Consider the following 23,991-nt stretch of genomic DNA (forward strand, 5'->3'; position numbering starts at 1 on the left):
CCAAAGTTGACCAGGAACAACACATTGGATTCTGCCGGGACCAGCCCGGGGTTAAGTCCCGAAGTGACGGGGAGCAAGACCCACCCGGCCCGAGATCCGACGCCAGGTGGGGCCAAATGCGGACTTGATCGACGCCTTGTGGACCGGCCAAACCCCGGTCAACCCCAGAGACTCCATTGACAGGGACAACGTCAACAACGAGCCCAAAACTCGCACATTTGCCGTCTGTTCCATTGGTGGACTGTGCTTCAGCATTCGACCTCGTGATGTCGTTGTCGATATGGAATTTGAGAGATGTCAAGGATGAAGAGCGCTTGAGAGGATAGAAGTACCTTAGACAAAAGGCAATGAAGGACGAAATGATGGCTCGGATGTCTTGCAGACACTTTGACAGTGATTCATGTTCAATTGACGGGCGTGACGATACTCGGAAACTTAGGTTTAGAGAACACAGCAAAACTCGGAAGACATTGTTCTGTCGTTCTTCCCTCTGGACTGTTCTCACAAATTTGGCTGACACAGAATGTTCGGCCAGGCTTCCATTGCGCCTGCCACGGTTGGGCTGAAGCACAGCTGTGCCTCCCAAAGAACAGTGGCTGGCCAAGCCTGCAGGGCAGTTTCTTCAAATCATATGACGTGGTTTTGTTTTTCCTGCTACAAACGGCAACGACAAATGTCGGAATGGCGTTGAAAAGGTTGGGGCCGGGTGTCTCTCTTTCCCAACCGCTTTGCAACGTCCGAAGTCCGTATGTCTCTGGGAAAAAGGGCGCTCATCCAGCTCTTGCTTTCCCGTAACATGTTCTCTCACTTCAGACCACTTCCTCTGCTCACCGTCTGAATAGCTTCAAAACAGACGAGACACGGTGCTCTTCGATCCTCGAACTTGTGGGGGTGCTCTTCCCCTGACAGAAGTGAGGTTGCCGAACGCGGGGGGGTTGGGAACTTGGGCCGGTGGAAGTGGAGTAAGACAGGGGTTATGTTGAACTGGGGCAAGACCTACCCATCGACACTCAGGCCATGAACCGCTGCACTGCGGGGCACACCTGCCGTAAAAACAACTGCAACGCAAAATTCGTATGCAACTTTTTTCATTTCGACATTCAGAAGTGGAAGTCACGATCTTTCAGTCCAGGCACCACAGTCCAAACCATGTCATCAACGGCAGGAGTGAACCATTTAACCGACCCAGGCTCGCTGAGCTGTGAATCTACGGGATAGCAGACATCCCCTCATTGTTGAAAGGCATCTTCACCTGTCTCATCATTCAGCCCGCCGGGTAGAGGGCCTCCCCAAATCTTGTTCCGTCTTTGTTGTCGCCAACGGGCCATCGAGGCACAGCAACAACAATCACACCGGGGACCCCGTTGGAAACACTTTGGAAGCAGGTTCGAGTTCTCGGCATCAAAGCCAAGCGGCCCAAACCATGATCGAAGTACAGTTCAATGCTACGCACATCCCGCCCAAGTGGGAGTCTGGAAAGTGTCAACACCAGGCGGTGAACTCGTTTATGCAACCCGTCCATTCTCCCGGATGGCGCCCCTGCCAAATCACGTCAAGGTGCCTGTTTTTTTCTGATGGCAAAGAACCAAAACTGGCAGAAGAGGGAATGCTGCTCGGAGTCAAGGCGGTTGAATCGGTCAGCTGACGGCCAAAATGTGTTCCGATTCGGGATCCAGGTCTGGCGAAAGCGGGATTCTCTACACTACGTCGAGGTTGGGCTCGGATACTGTTTCCGTTGTCATTGAGTTTGATGGAGGTTCTCAACGGTCAGTAGATATTCCTCCGGTTGTTTTCCCATGCTAATGTCTTGGCCTGGGGTACCATGCTACATGTCACTCTTGAGGTTTCTGTCCTTGACGACATCTCACCACCCATGGCTTCAAAAGTCACAAAAGTCACCCGAGTTCAGCTCGGGATTTGCAGTCAGAATCCCCTTCCACTGTTATCCTCCCCCTTCGTCCATCATTGATCCCTCAGGGACCTCCCAGAACAAAGTGTCCCAACACCTGGTCATATCACCTCCCCTCTTCTTCTTTTCTCTCTCACTTTCCACCTTCACCACCATCCACTCCACCCCAACACAACTAAAGATGACCAGGAAAACACCAACACTGATTCGCCCGACTCACGGCGGCGAACGCTATGAGCTCACCACGCCCACAGCCATGCCCAAGGCCGCTGGCTTCCTATGGAACCAAAAGATGATGATCCAGATCACCTGCCGTGGTTTTGCAACTGCCCAGTTCATGCAGCCCGAACCCGCAAAGTACGCCTACGCCCCGAATATCGAGGCCAAGACCTTCATGCAACCGGAGCCAAACTACTATGCGCACCATCCCGGCCGTTTTGTCTACGTCAAGGACGAGGAGACCGGCCAGCTCTTCTCTGCTCCCTACGAACCTGTCCGGGCCCCGCAAGATCGCTTCGTTTTCTCTGCCGGCAAGACTGATGTCTCCTGGGTCGTCGAGTCGATGGGAGTCCGTGTTGAGATGACCATGGGCCTTCCTACCCACGATGTTGCGGAACTCTGGACCATTAAAGTCAAGAACCTTTCAAGCCGTTCTCGGAAACTCAGTGTAACCCCTTACTTCCCCATTGGCTACATGTCGTGGATGAACCAGTCGGCCGAGTGGAACTATGACCTCAACGGGATTGTTGCCAGCTGCGTCACTCCATACCAGAAGGCCACGGACTACTTCAAGAACAAGTATCTCAAGGACAAGACCTATTTCCTCTGCGAGATCCCTCCTGATTCATGGGAGGCCAGTCAGCAGGCTTTCGAAGGCGAGGGTGGCCTTCACAACCCCAGCGCCCTACAAGACAGGACTCTCAACGGCAGCGATGCGCGGTACGAGACTCCCACGGCAGCTGTGCAGTACAAGGCTGCCCTCGACACGGATGAGGAACAAGAGTACCGGTTCCTCTTTGGCCCCGCCTACGATGAGGCTGAGATTGGAGCTATGCGATCCAAGTATCTGAGCAAGGAGGGCTTCGAACACACTGCGGCTGACTATGCCGCTTACATGGCGCGTGGTCGCGGGTGTCTCCGTGTAGAAACTCCGGATAAGGACCTCGACAACTTCATCAACAACTGGCTGCCCCGACAGGTCTACTACCACGGTGATGTCAACCGCTTGACCACTGATCCTCAGACGCGCAACTACCTCCAAGACAATATGGGTATGAACTACATCAAGCCCGAAGTATCTCGCAAGGCCTTCCTTACAGCTATCGCCCAACAAGAGGCCACTGGCGCCATGCCCGACGGCATCCTTCTGGTGGAGGGTGCCGAGCTTAAATACATCAACCAGGTACCTCACACCGATCACTGCGTATGGTTGCCGGTTACCTTGGAGGCGTACCTGAACGAGACTGGTGATTACAGCTTGCTGAGGGAGAAAGTGCGGAGTGCCAATGGCGACGAGCTCACCGTCTTCGAACGCTTCTGCCGTGCTATGGACTGGTTGCTCAGGTCTCGTGACGACCGTGGTCTGAGCTACATTGCCCAGGGTGATTGGTGTGATCCTATGAACATGGTGGGCTACAAGGGCAAGGGCGTCTCCGGCTGGCTCACTCTCGCCACGGCCTTTTCTCTCAATATCTGGGCAAAGGTTTGCGATCACGAAGGTGAGACCGATCTTGCCAAATGCTTCCGCGAGGGTGCTGACGCATGCAATGCTGCGGTCAATGAACACCTTTGGGACGGCGAATGGTTCGCTCGTGGCATTACTGATGATAACGTGGTCTTTGGTATCAAGGAGGACAAGGAAGGCCGTATCTGGTTGAATCCTCAGTCATGGGGTATTCTCAGTGGTGCTGCTAGCCCTGAGCAGATTGACAAGATGTTGCCCCAGATTGACGCCCATCTCAACACACCGTACGGTATCCAGATGTTCGGCCCCCCTTTCACCAAGATGCGCGAGGATGTTGGCCGTGTAACGCAAAAGGCCATAGGCTCGGCGGAGAACGCCGCTGTTTACAACCACGCTGGCATCTTCTTCATCCACAGTCTGTACGAACTTGGAGCGCAACAAGACAGAGCCTTCACCCTCTTGCGACAAATGCTTCCTGGTCCTACCGAAGCCGATTACATCCAGCGAGGTCAGCTGCCCATCTACATCCCCAACTACTATCGCGGCGCCTGGAAGGAGTTCCCGCGCACCGCTGGCCGGTCCAGTCAGTTGTTCAACACCGGTACCATCTCTTGGGTTTACCGCTGCATCATCGAAGGGCTATGTGGTTTGCGCGGCGACAGTGAGGGTCTACTCATCCGGCCACAGTTACCAAGCTCTTGGAACGCCATGAAGGTCACTCGCGAGTTCCGGGGCGCCACATTCAATGTCGACATTTGTCGTGGCAATGTCAAGGAGGTGATAGTCAAGAACGGTGACAAGGTCCTTCCTGAACCTCACATCAAGGACATCAAGCCAGGCCAGACGTACAATCTCACAGTCGTCATTCCGTAAGTAGACACTGGCTTGTGGTCTACAGTCGTCCAATATCTTGTGCTGATGCGACGTTGGAAAAGAAAACCACCAAAGGACAAGAAGGGGTCACGGTTGACGATCAGTTGGCGTAGCATTTTGGGTGGCTGTTTGTTTTCATGTCTGCATAAATTGCCTTGGAGTCCTAGAAAATAATCCGTGAGGGTAGTCAATCGGGGAAGAAGAGAACCCTTCTAGGCACCAGATTTAATGAGCTGATGGTGTTGCCGCTTACTGTTTGTAGCTGTCAAAACAAAGTTGATGGTGATTGACTTTTGGCCCTTTACCTTACGAGGTTGTCCAAGCGACCTTGCGTAACATTGTTGTCGATAGTGTTCAATGTGGGCGTTGAGATTACTCAGCCCAATATTGGCCCCGAGATCCCACGGGGGGACCGGCTCACCGGAGAGGAGGTAAGTCAAGCTTACTCATCACCCTCGATGAAGATATATAAACTGAGGACGCCAATCTCATACCAGCGGATCCAAACCAGCTCGATATCAACCCCCTCAATTGCAGTTTGCAATCTATCATTGTTTGACCATACAATATGATGACTTCTCTCCAGGCTTTGGCATTGCCACTAGCCCTTAACTTCCTCTCCCTAGTCCACGCCGTACCTGGTGGTCCATGGAAAGGTTGGAGGGCCGGGAAGGGCTGCTGCATTCCCCATGGCGATTCTCCAACCATCATCACTGAGGATACCACCACCATTATCCCCCGTCAATTCTCTTGCCTCTCAACCGGAACCCAGTCCACAATCAACGCCCTCTTCTCCTCCGGCGGCGCCAACACCATTGTCCGTCTCTGCCCCGGCGTAACCATCCCCATTACTGCCCCCGTTGTCTTCACAGCTCCCGGCCAGGAACTCTCCACCCAAGGTTACCCAACCGATTCCACCCGAGCCACCATCCTCATCCAGCCAGGCAGCACCGTCACCTCTGCCATCCGCGGTAACTGGCAAAACAACATCAAGGTGCTGAACATCCAGGTAGATGGCAACCGGCCCAACGCTGGTTACTTGGGCGGCGATGCCCTCCTGGAGATGGGCGGCGGCACGGAAGGCCAGACGGTGAGCCACACAGTGGTCAAGAATACTCGCAGCTGGAGCTGTGTGCACTTCATCGGCAGCGGGCAGGACAACAATCCGTGTCGGCAGGCGACGGTGACCTTCAACGAGGTTGGTCCGTGCGGACATGAGGGTGTCGATTCGGCCACAGGGAATGGGTTGTGGGCGGATGGATTGAGTATCGAGTGTAAAGATACCACGGTGACTGATAATACTGTGAGTTACCTTACCTACCCCCACTATCTATTCTGAGAAGAAAACTGGAAAGATCCAAGACTGACAAAGGGAAAAGATCACAGGCGCAACAGACGGCGGCATAGTAATCTTCGGGTCTCCCGGCTCTCACATCCTCCGCAACACCATTGTCTCCTCTTCCTCCTCCGGTCTCCAATTCGGGGGCATCAATATGGTCGACCCAACCTGGGGCGCCAACTACTCGGGCGTCGTCGTCTCCGATAACACCATCACCGGCGGGCCAGGCTCCTTCATCAACCTCGGAATCGGCATGGGTTCGCAAGTCTGGAGCAACCCGCACCCGGAAACCAACTTTGGGCAAGTAACCGTCACCAACAATGTGTTTACAGGCAACGTCGGTTTTTCCATCGTCATGAACGGTTGGTTGGGCGGTCTCACTGTCACTGGGAATAGTGTCAGCGGTGTTACTACCCCTTCATCGTCGTTTGCGTCAGCGGCAGGGTGTGGAAGCGTGCAGCAGGCCGAATTTGCAGCGTCCCATCAGCTGGTGTACTACCCTGCTGGCGTGATGGGCAGTTCGGGGCCGAATAACATCCAGAGTCAGTTCACTGCACTGGCGACGAATGCGTCCAACTGGCTTTGCTTGACGGATCCGCTGCCGCCGTTGCCAGATAGCAAGTCCTTTGCTCCGAACACCTTGTCTGTTGATGCATCTACTTCGCGGGTGGTCTCGCTGAGGGATTTTCATATTCAGGTGCAAGGTGATGGGAATGTGGTGGGCATTGATACCACGGGCGGGGTGTGGACGGTTAAGTGGGCTAGCAGTCGGTATTCGTCGGCTTGTGGCACCAATGGAGCGCAGTGTTTCCTTGCCTTTGGGATCGATGGTAACTTTGTCATGTATGATGGGAACGGGCCGCTTTGGGCGTCGGGGACGGATGGAAGAGGACAGTTGTTGACGTTTTCCAGGGAGGCACCGTGGGTAACTGTCAGTGGGAATAATGGGCAGACTTTGTGGACTATTGGAAACTTGTAGGCGACGAGGGGGGGGGGGGGGGGGGGGGGGGGGGGGGGGGGGTTGGAATAGGTCGTGGAGAAGATGTCAAATTGCTAATGATCGGATTAGTTGTTTCTTGGACTAGACTTGAGTACTTGATATTCCGTCTTGACACCTATATCCATAACCAGGCAAAGAGAGTGTCCACAAACATGGTAATCCATCTGCACGCCCCACGGCTTCTTGCCTTGTTCAGTGGCAACCTCCAAGCGGCTCAGCCAAACGAGATGTCTTCACCCCAGCTTCTGCCAGGGACTTCTTCGCACGCTCTAGAGCACGATCGTAGTGCTCTCTCATCTTTTCTTGAGAAAGGCGTTCGTTAGCAGCGCCCCTCGCTTCACCAGGTTCCATCCAGTCAAAAACATGCGCCAGTTGAGAAGAAGCCTTCTCAGATGTAATGGCGTCCACCGATCTGGCCTTGGCCTTAGGAGCATCCTCCCGGTACTGCTTGTGGTGCTTGTAAAAAGTCCAGACTCCCCAAAAGTATAAGTTCGCCCAAATATCCCTGCAATCACAACGGTGTCTTTCACACTGGTGTTGCATGCTAGTAGGAGACGCAATTACATGTTAGCTCTTGACTGCTCACAACACCAAGATATGTTTAACCCTGGGGGGTGGCTGGGGGGTTAGCGGTCAAAACGATGACGGTGGGACATACTCCTTCAAGAAGTTCTGGTCGATCCACATTCTGGCATGCGGCGTAAAGCGGTACTGAGCCTGGTAGTTCCGGTACGCAAAATCGTGGCGTTGACAGGCCGGCTTGAGCGGGAAGCCGAGCGGGTAGTCCGGCACATGGCTACACCAGTCCGATGATCAGTCCCACGCGATAGGCCCGAGATAGAAGTTTCGCTCCCGGTGCTTGATGAACGTGTCAAGGTCCCACTGGAAGATCATGGGCGCCGTGTATTTGCACCATTTTAGGACCCAGCCGGTATTTGGCGGGTTGGCCGCGCTGTGCTTCTTCTTGGCGTCAAGTTCCAAACCCCGGTTCTCGAGGGGGTGGCCACCGGGGAGGGCGGTGGTGCCCAGCATCATGAAGGTCATGATAGCCAAGGCCAGCAGCGAGAGGAATGAGGAGGCCTTCATAGTGGATTGGCTGGGAAACAAGGGCCAGTCACTGGCTGTATGGGATGGTTTGATAGGACAGGGAGAGGTTGAGAGTCTGAGAGATGGAAAGGACAAGGCGCTCTGGGAGTGATGGGGGGTTTTATAAGGGAATGGCCTCGGCTTTGCCTCGGCTTTTGATCTTACGGCAAGCAACTGCGTTGCGAACCACCGATGGGGGAGTTCCGTCTCCGACATTATGCACACAGCTACATGCAACATTGTGGTGGTACTTCAAGCAGTTCTGGAGAGAGTCTTGGTAAATGCATGACTAAGTCGCCGGGCTTGGGGATGGTGAGCTGCACGTGCCATAGAGACACTTGGTTCTGAGAACGGCCCAGGTGTTGAAGCCACTCGTTTTGCAGTTGTCAAAAGGCAAAAGCACCTAATGACTTTCCACTTGGGTCTGGACTGCCAGACACTCACCTTTGACCCTGCAGTGCCATCCTGAGTTTCACGTGTCTCTGCAGCATTGCTCTATCTGTACCCAGCCAGAACTTCCGGTGTTCGTACCTGCGTTTATGCAGATGACTTGCTTTTGCGGAAAGAATCTTTTTACCAAGGACATGGAAGCAGCAATGTTGGGGGAGTGGCACTGCCCTCTTGTTCTCATCGCCCATGCATACCACACATATGCTCCTGCTGATCGGGAAACCATAAACAGTTAGTTTGGGGAAAGCTATCATGCTGCGGGCACACTTACGAAAAGCTCCACTCTTATCCCTGCCTAGGAATGTTGACATCTGCAACCGCGCCCTCTGTGGAAAGAACTGCAGGCTCAACCAGGTCCTGTGCTAGTCACTCCTCGATAATGCACTCAAAATCATGTTTTTCTGTCAACCAGCCGACACAAGAAGAAATCTGGCCCTTTCAGCAGAGCAACAGACCTTTTTTTACCTCTTTTATCCTTGCTTGATGTGTTCAACACTCGAGTGTCTGCTAGGTTAGGTTGCTGGTACCGGACGATGGTTATCATTGGGCAATTTCCATAATATGAAATCATCGCAAACTGCAAAGCCACCCCTCTTCTTTGAGCTCTGTTCTTTTTAATTTGGCCGCTGAGGCTCTTCGAAGCCTCCCCTTCAGTTTGAGCTCAGTTGGATTCTGTGGTTGCCCCATTTCCTATCTTTGGACCTCCTCACCCCTTCCAGGTTCATTCTTTCATCTTGAGCCTCTTTACCTTACTGTTCCTGAACAACGCCTGTCATGTTACTTCCCAGGTTGCCCAGTCGAGTGAATGGCACTTCAATTCACCAGTACTTCTCTCCTATTTAGGCCTCTCGTTATTTTTCATTTTGCTCCTCCCTTGAACAGTTTAAAATCAGGCCATTTTCGTTGCCTTTTCAAGTCTCCGACACCATCCTTCACCACTAACTTGACACATCTGCCCCTCTGTCACATCATCGCTCTTTCCGCCTTTCGTAGCTACCAGCTCGAGGGCTATGGCAGGACCATGGTCACCATCGACAAATTACCTGCGGAGGTGATCCTTGCGACCCACACTCACCTCGACCACTTGAATGACCTATGATCGCTAACCGGCGTGTGTGGCCGCCTCTACCATACCCCCAACCTGAAGCTGTACAGGCGCGATGTCCAGACAGGCTCGCCACAGTCCCTGTTTTGGGCCGCCAGACTTGGCCTTCTAGGGACCTTGGAAATGTCCTACGTCGCCGGTGCCAATCTCGAGCAGGCCTGGGTATCCGACGACTCCATCTTTCCCAAGACCTGCCGCATCAGCTTTGACGAAATGAGTACAACGCCTGTTCTCGCGAAGATTTTGAAGGCGGACTATGTTAAGCACTTCAAGCATTCCCCCAAAACATACACCTCCCTCTTTAACGGAGAAAAGCCGAGCCCACCTACCTCAAACGACTTCAACGACAACTACCACCACATCGACATAATCCGGTATCTACTCGATAACGGCGTCAACGTTGCGAACTCGCACTCACGCGGCCTCTGTAGTCGCAAATGGCCATGCGCTGGATTACGAAAACTCCATGCGTGTGACGGCATATCTCAGTATCCTAAACGGGTACATAATCCTCTTACTTTGGCAGTTTGCCAGGAGGACCTCGTAATCCAGAAGATGCTGCTCGAACATCTACGCTTGAATGAATTGGCGAGAAATTTGAGCAGGAATTGGGAAAAAATCGGTGGCCTTGGATACCGAATGGACAAGTTCGTCAGAGGATCAGAGGAGAGAAAGATTTTGTCAACGTTCCTGACATGCATGGCCGAGGTACCTACATTGCTTTACAAATCCCTACCTATGCTACTTGTTACTTAATTTCGCTAACATCCAGCCCTCTCATCTGCAGGATGATCGCGTGAAGATCAAAGGCGTCATGAAACCAGCAGCATTAGCTCGAGGGAAATCCTCGGGCAAAATATGATGAAGAGGTTACCCGTCACTTTCCATTATTGAACTAACCGCCCTTCCGTCGACTTATCAGAATCATGCGCTTTCGGGCAATCTCTCCAGCAACACCAAGTACATCTCGTACGCCTTTATAAGCCTCTCACCACTGGCTGAACATTCTCGGGCCATGATGTTTCAATCGAACGCTTAGCAATGCCGAGAGGCGGGTTAACGGGCAATTAGTACGGGACAACGAAGATCTTATGTACGAGCAACATGGCCTTCGAGTCTCCATCAAGCGTTCGTACAAAGGCACACGATGAGAGTGGTTGTACGGGCGTTGAAGTCTTGGTATGGATTCACACTTTATTACCCCGAAGGGTTCAACAAGCTATAAACGTACAATCCGTCTCCCGTATCGAAAGTGTTTCTCATATTTCATCGAGAATCATCAAAATCGTATAACCCATCAATATCCAAGTTGTAACCCTATCCGTTCCGTTCAGTCATGTCTTCCGTGCAATCCAAAGTCATTACCCAAGTCGCTGCCCGGTGCTAACGTCTTTTACGATAGCTTCAAGCGTCAAGATCACCGATCTGCCACCAATCGTTTCCCACGAATGCTTCTTCTACCTCCCCTCCCTCTCGCTTGTGTACCTGTAAACCCTCGGCGTCTCCCTCATCTCACCCCCATCCGGCCCTACACTCCTTCCCCGAGACTCATGTCTCGACGCGCTCCTGGTCCTCGAATGATGCCTCGACGTATGGCGATAGTGATGCACGTGCTTGGAACCAGACTTGTGCCTTGAATGGCGCCTCTTCTTCCTCTCGCAAGCGCCTGCCACCGCCCCGCATCCACACGAGCACATGCTGACACCGCTGACACTGCTATCCGTTTCGCTCATGCCGCCGCCTCTCATCCCCGCAGCAGCGGCACCGCTGCTGCCATAGACATTTTCGGTCCTCCTCGTCGTGCGGTGGATGTAAGCGGCACCACCGCCACCACCGGAGCCAGAAGAGCCGGACGACAGAACTTCCTCGTGGTAGTAATTATCATCACGGCGATTCTTCTTGCCGCCGCCGCCGAGCCACCAGAAGAGAAGACCCAAGAGGATGAGGAAGAGGATTACACCGATGACGATGCCGGCAATGGCACCGCCTGAGAGTCCGCCGTCGTGGTTGGAGGTCGCGCCAACCTGTGAGATGACGGTAGCGGTGGAGGCTGCAGAGGATTCCACGGAGGAAACAGGGTAGACGGTGGTGGTGACGGTATCGGTCGCGGCAGGTCCCTGGGTGTAGATCACGGTGGGGTGGGGGACCGAGTTATAGTTGGGCGCGGGCGCAACAGAGTCATAATACTGACGGTCTGCGAGAACGGCGGCGGCGGCGACCGTTGGGGCAGCTGTGGGTGCCGGAGCTACTGGCGACGGGGCTGCGAGATGTTGGAGGCGGGAGAGGATATCGGCGGTGTCAATGTGGGGAACCCCGAGGTTCAATGGAAAGGGGGCCATTGTGTGGTGTTATGTCTTTCTTTTGGCTTTGTTGCTGGTGGTGTTTTGTTTTGGAACCGTTCCTTTGTGTGTGCTTTTTGTTGTTCGGCGGAGGTTGATTGCGCAGGTACCCGTTGTTCGTTGAAATTCTGGTTCGAAGACTCGGGAGGGGAGGTCTGGAATAGCGAGTGGCTGGTGTTGCTTTTCTTAGCCGCCGGGAATTGCGCGCACCCAAGCAAGGAGATTTCTCAAAACTCCGCTACCAACAACGCTTCACAGAAATCGCAGGTTGCACAGTTTGGTGTTTGAGAGAGAGAGAGAGAGAGAGAGAGAGAGATCACATAAGAGGGAAAGTTCAAAGGAGAAGAAACAAAAAAAAAAGTCATGCAGATGTAAGGAGGACATTTCTATCTTTCTTTTCCCTCTCCCACCTCACCTCCCACCCGGCCCGGCCAGGTACGTCAGGTAGGTAGGCACCCGCCAGCCATGCCAGGGCCCCAGGAACCAAAAAAAAAAAGTTGCTTTTCTCGTATTTTGCATTGGTTGCATTCGGTCCCTTTTTCGAGGCAGGCAGACTCTGCCGCTCCTCCTCTGGAGAGGCTGGATCTTTCGCTCAGTTCAGTTCAGTCCAGTTCAGCTCGTTCGGCGTTTTCCTTCTTCTTCCCCTTGGTCGTCGGCCTTCTTCGTATAAAACTGGTGGTTGGGGATGACATCATTGAGGTTTAGTGGACGGGAATCGTCGAATCGGAGGTCGGGATGGGCCCCGGTACAGCGCGGTGCCAAGTTTTGACGCCCTTGTCGATAGCGGGCCGTTACAACGGGGGATCGAATCATTTTAGGCGGTTGGGGGCTTGGGGCTGACCCACTATGGACCTCCTGCTTTCCAGCCATCTGCTTTTTTTCTCGACGACACCACATGGGCTGTGCTTCGGTCCGCCGGCGAGAGGAGAGTCGAGACGATGTGAGTCCCGGTTCTATATAAAGTACATGATGAAGATTATCACATGGGAATGGGGCCCTGAAGAGAACAGAAAAGGCTGTTTGACATGCACATATCTGGAAATGTGTATGATCGTTCGCTGTTGTTCTGCGATTGACGATGCCGGTCATACATAGTACCTAGCCGAGACCAGACCCTGCCAAGCCGACAGCGCAGGAAAACAAGGCATTGACAAACCACGTGGATGGCTTGTTCGAGCATGCTTGGTACCTAGGTACCTATTCGAAGCACAACATCTTGCATCAGATTCTGAAAGCCGGTTCAAAAATCAATATGAATGCTGCTAAGGAATCTCGGAATGTCAAGGGTCATGGCACATGGCATGGGATGCTTGATACATACGGCACCTGGAAGTCACACAGCGTGCGGGACGGTCTCGGTGCGCGACAGGTTCTCCGGAGTCGACGACAACGACGACTTAAAAGATACTCGAAACCATAAACCCCGAATATGCGCTGCTTGTTCTACCAGAATAGGTGTCGAAAGAGGGAATTTGGCATAATCAGTTGACATTATAAGGAAATCTTTGTGTGTGGTGTTTGAATGACAGTGGGGGGGAATGGTCTTCAAACGAGACGAGACCATTCAAAAATGCTGTAGGTAGCTATATCCTCTCTTCTTTCTCATTCCCCTTCCTCTTTTTGAACCTTCAATTGTCCAAAATCCCGTCTAGCAGTTCCAGCTACAAGGCGCTTCCTTTCTTAAACGAGCGTCTTTCGGTCGCGGTCCGTTCCTAGGTCACCATCGTCAGCAACCTTAATACGGAACAAACCACAAAGCAACTGAGGAGAGGAGAGACATACATACATACCTAAGGATAAACAACACTCTGTCCCCCAAATACCACACCATCATCAACTTCACCAACGGCATAATCAACATCCTCCACAAAGCTGGTGGTGCCGATCGGCCTGTACGCAACCGCCGGCTGTTCAACATACTCGACATCCTGCTGAACGAACTGGGCAGTGCCGAAATTGTTGCCGCACCCGCAATCATCGCAGTCGCAGTCATCCGCCACATTATTGTTAACGATCATGGGCGGCATAGGCTTAGGAGGAGGGGGCGGGACGTTGTTGACGACAGTAGGCGGCAGGTTAGGCTGAGGGTTAGGATCCATATTGTTGATAACGGTAGGCGGAGCCTGAGGAGGTGGAGACTGGATATCGTTTACAACCACGGGCGGAGGAGACGGCATAGGAGCGGGGATCTCGTTGTAGATGACGGGAGCTGGGCCGGGTGGGGGCGGAGGCGGCACGTTGTTGACGTAGATGGGGATCTCCTTGTTCTCATGGCAACCCGGACAACCGCCGCCGATGTTGTTGACACGGTTGAAGCCCATGCCGTACGGGAACGCGTTGAATTGGTTGAAGCCGTAGCCGTAGCCGTAGGGATAGGCGGCGAAGTTGTTGAAGGCGCGGTTAAAGCCGTAGCCGTAACCGTAGCCATATGGAGCGGCGTTGAAACCGACGCCGACGGCTGGACCGGGACCGACACCGACGGCTGGACCGGGACCGCCCACGGCGGCGCGGCCAAAACCGCCGAAGCCGCCGCCCACTGGGGCGGCTGAGATGATGGTGATGAAGAGGGTGAGGAGGGAGAGGATGGTGGTAGTGAGAGTGAACGTCATGTTGGCGTTGTTTGTTCCAGCCAGGCGCTGGTGAAAGTGAATGTAAATTCCTTGATAGGTAATGGATGGTGATGGTAATAGTGGTTTGATGCTGAGGTAGCTCGTGGTTGGTCGGTCTGTCAAGACGAAGTGAGTGTTGGTGAGTGTTGGAATGAAAGTATGTGAGAGTTGCCAAGTTTGTTGCAACTCAAGATGAGCAAAAAGAATGGCCTTCGTGAGTCTGGAAAGAAACGAGAGCAAGTCCAACGGGATAGAGCCCTGGTATTTACGTTCAACGCAGACCGACAACTACCTTCGCAGCGCTCAAGATGTCACCCTGACAACCGCTAATTGCTTGCTTCATGACGTGCGGCGCCATGGTGTTGGTATGGTCGACCATGTTACCGGCTTCGTGTTCAGTTTCGGGATGTTGAGGTATACGCAGATGCCTTCGCTTGGACACCGTCTGAACACCAGAGACGAACCGATGGGTCATGGCTTTTCACGGTCATGGAAGTTCATTCTCGCGGTCCAGAACATCTATCCGAGAGACGGCTGCTTCAGTGAGTGATCCAGGTTATCAACATCATTCATTGTTTGCGAGGTATCGTATATCTGGTGGTATACGTAACAAGGGCGACATGTTGTCGGTGCGATCCTCCGTGTCCCTACACGAGACTGCACTTGCTGAAATGACGTTGTGTTGACATCGGTATCCGCTCCGTTGGCGACAAAGCGCAGGCGTCCACCACGTCACCTGAACAACGGCTAAGGTCAAAGCCGAGAGGCAGTTATTATGCGCAAAGGTGGCTGCAAGTCCCGGTCATTGCCTCCGTCCTCGACTACCTCCGGCTGGCCTCCAGTTATAAATCACCAACTTGAACCAACCATCACAGTCGCCAGCCAGCCAGATACCTCTGTCAGGCTCTTCAGCGTTCAGACAAAGCCTAAGTCCTCCCAGCTTCCACATCACATCCAGCCGAAGTTCAGCAAAACCCAGCACAAGTTCAGTAACCACCAAGATGGTCTTCAACTTCCCCGCCGACTTTGCCTCTAGCGACCCAAACTTCACCACTCTCTTCCGGCTCCTCGATGACTTCGACACCTACAGCCGCGAGGTCTCCGGCTCTCAAGACGCGGACTCCTCGCACCCGCGTCAATACCCTTCTCGCATCCAGCACGGCTCAGCTGGCGGCGGCGGCCGTTGGGGTCGTAACCGTCGTGGTGTGAACCCGCGCTTTGACATCCGCGAGACCAAGGATGCCTACGAGCTGTACGGCGAGCTGCCCGGAGCTGAGAGGGAGGATGTCCATATCGAGCTGACGGAGCCAAATACGCTTCTGATCTATGGCCGAGTCGACCGAGACTACGCACCTGTTCCTGGTGGAGAAGAGGAAGGCACCGCAAAGGGGGAGGAAAAGAAGGAGGAAGGTGGTGAGAAGGGAGGGAAAAAGGCAGAGGGTGAAGGAAGCACTGAGACAGAAGGGAATAAGAAGACGGGAGGAAAGAAGAAAGAGGACTCGTCGGTTCGTTTCTTCTTGCGGGAGCGTCATACCGGCGAGTTTGCGCGCGAGTTTGCTTTCCCTGGCACATTGCAGGAGTTTGATATCCAGGCGACGCTCGAGAAGGGTATTCTGAAAGTCGTGGCCCCAAAGCAGCAGCCGGTAAAGGGAAGGAAGATTGAGATCAAGTGATGCAAACGTGATCAGGTCATCGATATAGAAACATATCAGCTCTTGTGGCCATCGTCAAGAGGCCGTAGCTTCAAGTACATCCCATTGTTTGGCTTGATTGTGATCACACCATCAGGCATGATGTCCTTTTCATCCATACCAAGCTCCCACTCAAAGGCGAGAACGAATGCGGCAAGCAGGCATCGAAGCTCGGCCTTTGCGAATCCTTGACCAATGCAGCTTCTTGGGCCGTGGAGGAACGTCATCTGGGCATAGTTGCTGGTTACTCCACCGGTGTTGTTAGGCTTTAGTGTCAGTCGTTCCAAGGATTCTTCGCCGATGTGAACGCCCTCTTGATCAATCCATCTTTCCGGTACAAACCCCGTTGGCTCGTTGCGCCAGTTCTCGGAATATCGATTGACAATCCAAGGCGAGATCATGATTTCTGTACCCTTCTTGATTGGATGGCCTAGCACTGTTGTGTCGCGGACTGCTGTGCGGACAGTCATAGGCACCGTGGGGTAAAGGCGGAGGGTCTCGTTCATGACACCGTTGAGATACGGAAGATGTTCAAGGATACCGGCAATGTCCTGACCAGGCGCAAAGTTGGGAAAGTCGGGTAAGGCTGCACGAAGTTCGGATCGAAGAGTGGATTGCATTTCACGGTCCTTAGCAAGCAAATAGGTAGCCCAGGTAAAGGCGGAAGAGGTCGTTTCGTGGCTATAATCTGTCAGTGGAAAGCCAAGCGTGAGGTTCTGGAATGACCCACCCAGCTGCCAGGAAGGTCAGAAGCTGATCGACCAATTCGTCATCGGAAAAGTTGTTGCTCTTGATAAGCAGGGACAGGATATCGAACTGGTCGTCTCCAAGCTTCTCCATTGCTGCCTTCTTGTCCCGAACAAGTTGGGCACATATGGCCCTGATATCGGTTGTCGTCTGGTTGAATCTCCTCGAGACTTCCCACGGGAAGAGGTCGACAAACTTTCGAGAGAATATCAAGGTAAAGAAGAAGTAGGCGAACTTGGCTGGCCCTGGCTCTAGCAGGTCGGCATAATTCTTGACCAGAGGGTGATCGGGCCTTTCGAGTACGTGAAAGTCACGACCAAAGGCCGCAATGCCAACGATGTCCAGGGTGACTTTGCTCGCCCAGGCATTGATCTCGATCCTCGTGTCGTTGCCCTTCCTCTTTAGTACCCTAAGCTCATCCTTCAAAACTTGGTTCAGCTCAATCGCCTTGCTCCACATTGTCGGGTAGAGCTTCTTGATATGACCAAACTTGAATGCCGGCTGGGTATTTTTGCGGAGGAACTTGTGTTGGTCGCCCTCGACGACAACCAGGCCATCACCGAGAATTGGACGCAGAAAATTCCGAATGGTGTCGTACTTGGCAAAGTCGTACGGGTGGTGGACGAGGATGTCCGCGAGCGGTGCGGGCTTGGTAATCAGCATGGAAGTGCCAAAGGACCCTTGCAAGATGATAATGCCATCGTTGGGAGTACGTTCGGCGAGTTCGAGGAGTAGCTGGCCTGGCGGAGCCTTGCCCCGAAAGCGAGCCAATACTCGCCAGAGGCTGAGGACCTTTGGTGCTGGAAATCTTGACAGAAAGTGGAAGTGGACGGGCCAGAGATACAGCTTCCAGGCGAGAAAGAAGACAAAGTTTGCTGCCAGGATCGCCAGGACAAGCGAGGTGGTGGAGAGTGGCAGAGCATTACGGTAGCTTGTTTTCTTGACGATAAGCACTTCGACGAGTGCTAGCAGAGTGACTCGTGCGAAACTGAACGGGTTGCCGGGCAGCGGCATGATTAGGGTAGCGAAGGCTCTTTGATCTGAGCTTCTTGAAGCTATCGTCAAGGTAAGAGTTGGGAAGATGTGGTGTTGACGTTTTCAATGGGAACTGACGCCCGGACTTGCGCTAGCCGAGGCATCCTTGGCATCTGATCGTCAACCAAGTAACGACAAACCAGGAAGCCGATGATCTCATTGGTTCGTTCGCATTGCTTGCTCAGGAACGCCAACAATATCTTCGTTTGGTAAAGTATCGTGGCTGACACGTGATGAGACGCGTAATAAGAGGGGCTTGGAGGAGTCCTCAATGTTGGATCGGAGAGACAGCGAGGGAAGGGGTTGTGCAGGCATTGCAGACGCCGACGGTGTGATTCCGTGGTAGTGATCTTCTGCTGTCTGAAAGGAACAGTGGCCGATGGGAGTCAAAGACAGTTGCAAAGGGCGATGCTTGAATGGGTTTAGTTTGATGATTGAAAAAGACTGATGCACATCATCCCCCACGGCGCGCACGAGCCAAGTCGGCCAAAGAGGTTCTCACGGACGTCATTCTTGGCATCAACACCCTAACAATGTTATTCTTTCAACCATCATGGTCGGCTTTATTGTCTTTCATGGCGGCTCTTGATAACACGAGGCTGGTTTAACAATGTTTTGATGTCTGATCGGTCCCAGCGTAGGCCGACCTTCCCATATGGAAACACGGCACAGTTACAGGAGCTCAAGCCGCTATCGTCAATTGCAAACGGCGTTCGATGCGAAGCCTTTCGCAATGTCCGCTTTTCACCATCGGAACCTCATGTTTTTGATCAAGACTGCGGAGAGCTGAAGAAGGGATGGTCTGCAAGTTATAACCTCATGAAAGCCCGTTGTGGAAACCGCGGAGGGTGAACGACCTTTAGGCCCATGCCCGGGCCGGGATGGATCCAAATTGGGGCATTCGGACGGCCATGCTCCGAGCACTGGTGCCGTCTTTGCGGGCCGGTCGCCACAACCCCGAACCGTCAACAACTTCAAGTCTGGAACGCCTGTCTTTAACATCGTTGGTTGATATGCAGTTGTTCAAAAAGTCCCATGTATAACAGTCTTTCGAGACTTCACCTCCTCCTCGCTCCTCCTCTGTCTTCTCTGCCTCCCCTCCCACTCCATTTCCTTCTCCCCTTTCCATCACCACCTCCTTTCTCTGTATCTCGGCCAACCAGGCCAAACCCCCCAAGAGATGAAGTCCTTCACCTGCACCTCCCTCCTCCTAGGCCTTACCTCTCTCACGGGGTCCACCACCGCCGCCTCCCTCCAACAAATAACCACCGACTTCGGTCCCAACCCCACCAACGTCGGCTTCTACATCTACGTCCCTGACGTCCTCGCCTCCAAGCCCGCCATTCTCGTCAACCCGCACTGGTGCCACGGCACCGCACAAGCCGCCTACGCCGGCTCGCAGTACGCCACCTGGGCCAACACGCACGGGTACATCGTCATCTACCCGAACTCGCCCAACTCTGCCGATCAGTGCTGGGATTTATCCTCCAAGGAAGGGTTGACGCACGATGGCGGTGGTGATTCTCTCGGTATCGTGAGCATGGTCCGCTGGACGATCAAGAAGTACAACGCTGATGCGTCGCGGGTTTTCGTCACGGGTGTGTCGAGCGGCGGGATGATGACCAATTTGCTCGTAGGGGCGTATCCGGATGTGTTCGCTGCCGGAAGCGCCTTTGCTGGTGTGCCGTTTGGATGCTATGCGTACCCGGGCAACAATTCGGGGGTCTATGGCTGGTGGAGTGATGATTGTGCGAAGGGACGGGTTACCTATACCGGCGCGGAGTGGAAGGCGATTGTCCAGGCGGCGTATCCGGGCTATACCGGGTGGAGGCCCAAGTTTCAGACCTTCCATGGGACGGTGGATGAGACGGTGGATTATGTCAACTTTGGGGAGCAGGTGAAGCAGTGGACTTCGGTGTTGGGGCTGAGTGAAACGCCGACCAAGTCTACAGCCAACACACCCGTCAATGGATGGACAAAGTACGACTATGGGACGGAGGGGAGGTTTGAGGCCTTCAGTGCCGCGGGTGTGAGCCACGGCATTCAGAATCAGGAGAGCACTGTCATGGCTTTCTTCCAACTGAACTGCACGACTGCTTGCTTCTCTTGGGGACAAGGCGGACAGGGAGGGACCTTACCATCTGTGTCGAGTTCATCAACGAAGAGCTCCAGCACCAGCACGGTGGCAGTGACGAGCTCGGTAAAAACAACCTTTACTACCACGAAGGTCACATCGGTTACAAAGCCAGCAGTGACGACGACGGCTTCAGTAGGCGGGCAGACGTTGTGGGGGCAATGGTAAGTGCTTGACTTGTCTCTGATAACTATTTATCTAACAGTGGGCTGACAAGTTCTCGTTAAACTCAAAGTGGTGGCAGTGGATATACCGGACCAACTGCTTGTGCAACAGGTACATGCACCACGTATAATCCTTATTACGCCCAGGTTAGATCCTCTCTTTTCTTCGTATACCTGGTCCATATCGTCGGGTTATCTCAGTTTGCTAACTATATCTAGTGTACACCGTCCTCTTGACGTGTGTGTAGTGACGGACGGTTGGAGACGCAGTGGCTGTACAACTTCCCTGTCATATTTAATTAATTGCAAGATAACCTCCTTGAAGCCAATACCGGAACTGCACGAGGTTTCTTTCTCGAACCTTGTTATGGCTGCCTCATGTTAGCATGTGGTCCGCGTCTTAGGGTCAGCATCAAGTACACATCGGTTCCAGTCTGAGCTGAGATCTGACCACTTACACTTGGGTCACCTGCATCCCAAATTGCGAATTCCATGAGTACACGCGCTTCCGAACAAGAATAGTTCTCATGCACGAACCCAAATGAGTAATGGTGGTCGTCCACCTCCTCCCATGTCAGCCTCTCCGCCATTTCACACAGTCCCACTTTCCTCAGCAGGTACCTTTGTACGTCGAGATTGCCTCGGCATGCTGCCAAGTTGATAGGATGATGAGCACAAGTCATTGTCGCGTAGGGTAGTCCTGGAACTTCCCTGCCTCTAGAGAATATCTCGAGTGTACCAGGACACGCGTGAAAGGGGCAAAGCCCACGGGAATGAGACTCTTGTACCTTTATTCCGTTGTCCAAAAGGTACTGAACAATGCCAAAATGATCGAACTGAACTGCAAGATCCAGGGGGTGCCACCAGAACATCGGGTATGGATGATCCCACATGACCCACAAGTCGAACTCGCGTTGGAGGATGAAGTTAGAGAAAGTGTATGAGTTGTTCTTAGACGCTGTTTTAGTTCCTTGGAGGTCTTCCTTCCAAAATTTGCTCCAAAAAATACCATCGCCATCGTCGCTGTTATTGCTACTCTTTCCGCCGTCACTACTGCTGCTGGGGCTGCTGCCATCCCTGTCTGTATCAGCAAGGCTCTCGGCGATGTTTTCCTCGCGGTATGTAGCATTGAAGAGTCGGACGTAGGTTGTAGCGTTGTGCCGGTCCATCTCCCTGAAGATAACCGCTTCGCCCCTCCGCTTTAATTTCCCCCACGCGTCCTCTTTGGCTTGCATCAGAGGAGCACGTTGAGTCCATGCTTGTCTCAGATTGGCACCAGCGGCGTGGGAAAGTTGGAGTGTCCTTAGACTGCCCCACCTGGCTGCCCAGAACATCGCGATGGGTGAGCCAGTTTGGACATCATACTTGTAGAGGAGCGGGTTGTATAGGTCGTGGAATAATCGGCAGGTTCTTGCCAAAGCTGCGAGATCCTGGAATGATCCCAGATGGATTGGAATTTCGAGAAGCAGTTCGACTGGGAGTTTCTTGAGCGACATTATTTCGAGTTGAGCTGAGCTTGGACCGGTTGCTGGGTCGAGAACTCGAGTTTGATTTGACGATGGATTGTGAGGGTAATTGTGAGTCAGTCTGGGGAGACGCGACGACATCAAAAGAGTGTCAGTGACCAACCTCCTCAATTCTGAGGGCAGCTACTGGTGGAAGACGTGGCAAAGGTGATGGTGATCCGAGGCAGTTTGGGCCTTGATCACTTGCCAGTGGGAAAAGCGTGCGAGAGGGACGGAATACAAGGCTCTAGACTTCGATCAACTGGTGCGCCGAGATTCGTGAAACTCAGGTCGGTTATGAGGACAGCTGTGAAATGGTTGACTTGACGGACGTCGCAATGGAAGAGTAAAGTGCCGCAAATGGCATGCGTTGAGGTTGTGAGATGCAGACCAGAGGGAGAAAAAATGACAGTTGAGGTGATGCTTGGTGGGGAATTTATTGGCTCAAAGATTTGAATTTCGCCGGTAGGTAATCACTCCTCGAACAAGAACGTGTGCAAAAACGACGAGAATGGGAGGCACAGGCAGACGGCGAGATGAGGTAAGTAACTGCCCAGTTAGGGTACGAGGTCCTACCTTCCGTATGGCATAACATGAAGGAGCAAAGTTCATATTAGGTAGAGGTATGATCATGGAAAATTCTCGCTGTGCATGGAACGTCAATTGAAGGAAGGTGCGCCTACAGGTTGTTCCGGGCAAACGGAAGCGGTAGGGAGAAGCCACGTAATGAGAGGCAAGCCGTGAGGAAAGTCCTGCTACTCAAGATCATGGGACGTGGATTTCACTTGGCCATCGACTGAGCTTGATGAAGTGCTCGAATTGTACTTCTTTACTCTTTCCAATCTTTAGGCATGCGGTTAATGCTATTCCAAAACAACCCATTGCGAAACATTGAGAACCTGACGAGAACATCCAAGCCATAAGACGTGACGAAAATTTTAGAGGCCTGCCCACGTTGCCAACCTTCCCGACTGTCACCCCTAGAGCACAGCAAGCCAGAGACATATACCAGCACTAAAGGAGGAATACTGATTATGTGCCAACAACTACCACCATGGCTAAAAAGGACTTGTTAGCATCGCTTTATGAACGGGCACATTTACCAAAAGACTGGTAGACTTACAGTTGTGCCGTCCGGGAACGCGATCAACCTATTGATGATCTCGGTAAAAAATCTATCTCGATCCTGGGTGTTCTCAAAGTCAACCACAAGTTCATCCTCGATCCCAACAAGACGCTTCTCCGCCGTCCTCATGCCGGTAACGTCCAGCAAGAAGTTTCCCATATCCCAATCCTCCTTGCAAGCGACCAGCCCAAAAGCATGGTGGATAGAGTATCTCCAGTCGGCATTGGGTTGTATGAAGATGGGGTACGTCCCGCGGAGGCATCCTTGGTAGGAAGACGCGAAGGAAATGTCCTTTTGACGGCACAGTCCACGCGAATTGGCATGTTGGATGCTGACGCCATTCTCTACCAAATACTGGATGATTTCTTTGCGCCCAAAATAAACAGCGAGGTCAATGGGGTGCCACCAGAATACAGGAAAGAGTCGCATGCCCGGGGCACTATCGTTGAGAATTCCGCAATGTCGCTCAAAAAATTCATTGCACCAAGTGTATCTGGAGTCTTGTGAAGCCGTCTTGAGGAGCGGCTGTCCGACTTCGTCCGTGTCTTCAGGCCAAAAATGGTCCTCTTCAGTCGTATGATGTTCGTCGAGGTGTTGGGGCTGGTAGGGCTCTTCCCATGGACCTTCGTCTATCACCCATGCCGTGTCGCTTTCTTCGTCCTCTTCCGCTTCCTGTTCGAGTGGATCCTCGCGCTCCTGGTCGTTGTCAAGCTCCATTTGGATCCAGCCGTTGATGAAGCCTTCTATGCCCATGAAGGGCGTCTCGGGCCAGCCATTGTTGGTTTCTTCGTCCGTTTGGTCGTCCTCAGGGTCTTTCAGTCCGAGTGCAACCTTCTGGTAGAATTCCGGGCTGTGCCGGTAAGGATTGGGCGGAAGGCGTTGGATCGGCTGCTTTGATGTCCAGGTCTGGTCGAGTGCTGCCCCGGCCTTATGAACTAACTTAAGCGTATCCAAGCTACCTGACTGACAAGCCCAGAACAAGGCACACGGGCTTCCACTGCGTACATCCAGCTTGTAGAGCCAAGGGTTCAAGACGCGGTAAAACCACTTGTTGGTCCTGGTTAGTCTTGAAAGGTCAGCGAAAGAGTGGCAGGACTCGGCGATTTGAAGTAACATTTCCACGGAAAGTCCTTCTATAGTCAATAATCCCTTGGATGTCTGTTGGAACTCCATTGTAGTCGATTTCCACGGGACT

General features: G+C 53.0%; 9 protein-coding genes across 9 annotated transcripts; 4 read left to right on the plus strand and 5 right to left on the minus strand.

Moving 5' to 3' along the window:
• The first annotated feature begins 1,076 nt into the window (after nt 1–1,076).
• On the plus strand, nt 1,077–4,766 carry SMAC4_05684 (uncharacterized protein). Its single transcript, XM_003348541.2, has 2 exons — nt 1,077–4,462; nt 4,529–4,766. The coding sequence occupies exons 1-2, from the start codon at nt 1,797–1,799 to the stop codon at nt 4,638–4,640; spliced, it is 2,778 nt and encodes a 925-aa protein (XP_003348589.2). The 5' UTR covers nt 1,077–1,796; the 3' UTR covers nt 4,641–4,766.
• Nucleotides 4,767–5,037: 271 nt separating this feature from the next.
• SMAC4_05683 (uncharacterized protein) lies at nt 5,038–6,784 on the plus strand (the record flags this gene model as incomplete). Its single annotated transcript, XM_003348540.1, has 2 exons — nt 5,038–5,769; nt 5,846–6,784. The coding sequence occupies 2 exons, from the start codon at nt 5,038–5,040 to the stop codon at nt 6,782–6,784; spliced, it is 1,671 nt and encodes a 556-aa protein (XP_003348588.1).
• Nucleotides 6,785–6,997: 213 nt separating this feature from the next.
• SMAC4_05682 (uncharacterized protein) lies at nt 6,998–7,891 on the minus strand (the record flags this gene model as incomplete). Its single annotated transcript, XM_003348539.1, has 3 exons — nt 6,998–7,310; nt 7,464–7,601; nt 7,689–7,891. The coding sequence occupies 3 exons, from the start codon at nt 7,889–7,891 to the stop codon at nt 6,998–7,000; spliced, it is 654 nt and encodes a 217-aa protein (XP_003348587.1).
• A 2,735-nt stretch (nt 7,892–10,626) lies between these two features.
• SMAC4_05681 (uncharacterized protein) lies at nt 10,627–12,118 on the minus strand. The gene has a single exon (XM_003348538.2). It carries the CDS (start codon nt 11,783–11,785, stop codon nt 10,904–10,906), a length of 882 nt encoding a protein of 293 aa, XP_003348586.1. The 5' UTR covers nt 11,786–12,118; the 3' UTR covers nt 10,627–10,903.
• A 1,457-nt stretch (nt 12,119–13,575) lies between these two features.
• Nucleotides 13,576–14,394, minus strand: SMAC4_05680 (uncharacterized protein; the record flags this gene model as incomplete). The annotated part of the gene is made up of 2 exons (XM_003348537.1): nt 13,576–13,994; nt 14,064–14,394. 2 exons carry the CDS (start codon nt 14,392–14,394, stop codon nt 13,576–13,578), a joined length of 750 nt encoding a protein of 249 aa, XP_003348585.1.
• A 1,001-nt stretch (nt 14,395–15,395) lies between these two features.
• On the plus strand, nt 15,396–16,067 carry SMAC4_05679 (uncharacterized protein; the record flags this gene model as incomplete). The annotated part of the gene is made up of 1 exon (XM_003348536.1): nt 15,396–16,067. One exon carries the CDS (start codon nt 15,396–15,398, stop codon nt 16,065–16,067), a length of 672 nt encoding a protein of 223 aa, XP_003348584.1.
• A 19-nt stretch (nt 16,068–16,086) lies between these two features.
• SMAC4_05678 (uncharacterized protein) lies at nt 16,087–17,846 on the minus strand (the record flags this gene model as incomplete). The annotated part of the gene is made up of 2 exons (XM_003348535.2): nt 16,087–16,766; nt 16,816–17,846. 2 exons carry the CDS (start codon nt 17,844–17,846, stop codon nt 16,103–16,105), a joined length of 1,695 nt encoding a protein of 564 aa, XP_003348583.1. The 3' UTR covers nt 16,087–16,102.
• A 746-nt stretch (nt 17,847–18,592) lies between these two features.
• Nucleotides 18,593–20,816, plus strand: SMAC4_05677 (uncharacterized protein). Its single transcript, XM_024655765.2, has 3 exons — nt 18,593–20,165; nt 20,237–20,312; nt 20,385–20,816. The coding sequence occupies exons 1-3, from the start codon at nt 19,048–19,050 to the stop codon at nt 20,400–20,402; spliced, it is 1,212 nt and encodes a 403-aa protein (XP_024511596.1). The 5' UTR covers nt 18,593–19,047; the 3' UTR covers nt 20,403–20,816.
• A 1,638-nt stretch (nt 20,817–22,454) lies between these two features.
• On the minus strand, nt 22,455–23,912 carry SMAC4_12610 (uncharacterized protein; the record flags this gene model as incomplete). Its single annotated transcript, XM_003348533.2, has 2 exons — nt 22,455–22,728; nt 22,794–23,912. The coding sequence occupies 2 exons, from the start codon at nt 23,910–23,912 to the stop codon at nt 22,717–22,719; spliced, it is 1,131 nt and encodes a 376-aa protein (XP_003348581.2). The 3' UTR covers nt 22,455–22,716.
• Between the last annotated feature and the right edge of the window lie 79 nt (nt 23,913–23,991).

The sequence above is a fragment of the Sordaria macrospora genome, chromosome 6 (genome assembly GCF_033870435.1).
Source record: "Sordaria macrospora chromosome 6, complete sequence".
Taxonomy (NCBI): domain Eukaryota; kingdom Fungi; phylum Ascomycota; class Sordariomycetes; order Sordariales; family Sordariaceae; genus Sordaria; species Sordaria macrospora.

Excerpts from the sequence above, each read along its gene's own strand:
- SMAC4_05684 (XM_003348541.2), top strand. The coding sequence starts at position 1,797 with ATGCTAATGTCTTGGCCTGGGGTACCATGCTACATGTCACTCTTGAGG. Across the intron at positions 4,463-4,528 it reads AATCTCACAGTCGTCATTCC|AAAACCACCAAAGGACAAGA; the intron begins GTAAGTAGACAC and ends ACGTTGGAAAAG.
- SMAC4_05681 (XM_003348538.2), bottom strand. The coding sequence starts at position 11,785 with ATGGCCCCCTTTCCATTGAACCTCGGGGTTCCCCACATTGACACCGCC.
- SMAC4_05677 (XM_024655765.2), top strand. The coding sequence starts at position 19,048 with ATGAAGTCCTTCACCTGCACCTCCCTCCTCCTAGGCCTTACCTCTCTC. Across the intron at positions 20,166-20,236 it reads CAGACGTTGTGGGGGCAATG|TGGTGGCAGTGGATATACCG; the intron begins GTAAGTGCTTGA and ends TTAAACTCAAAG.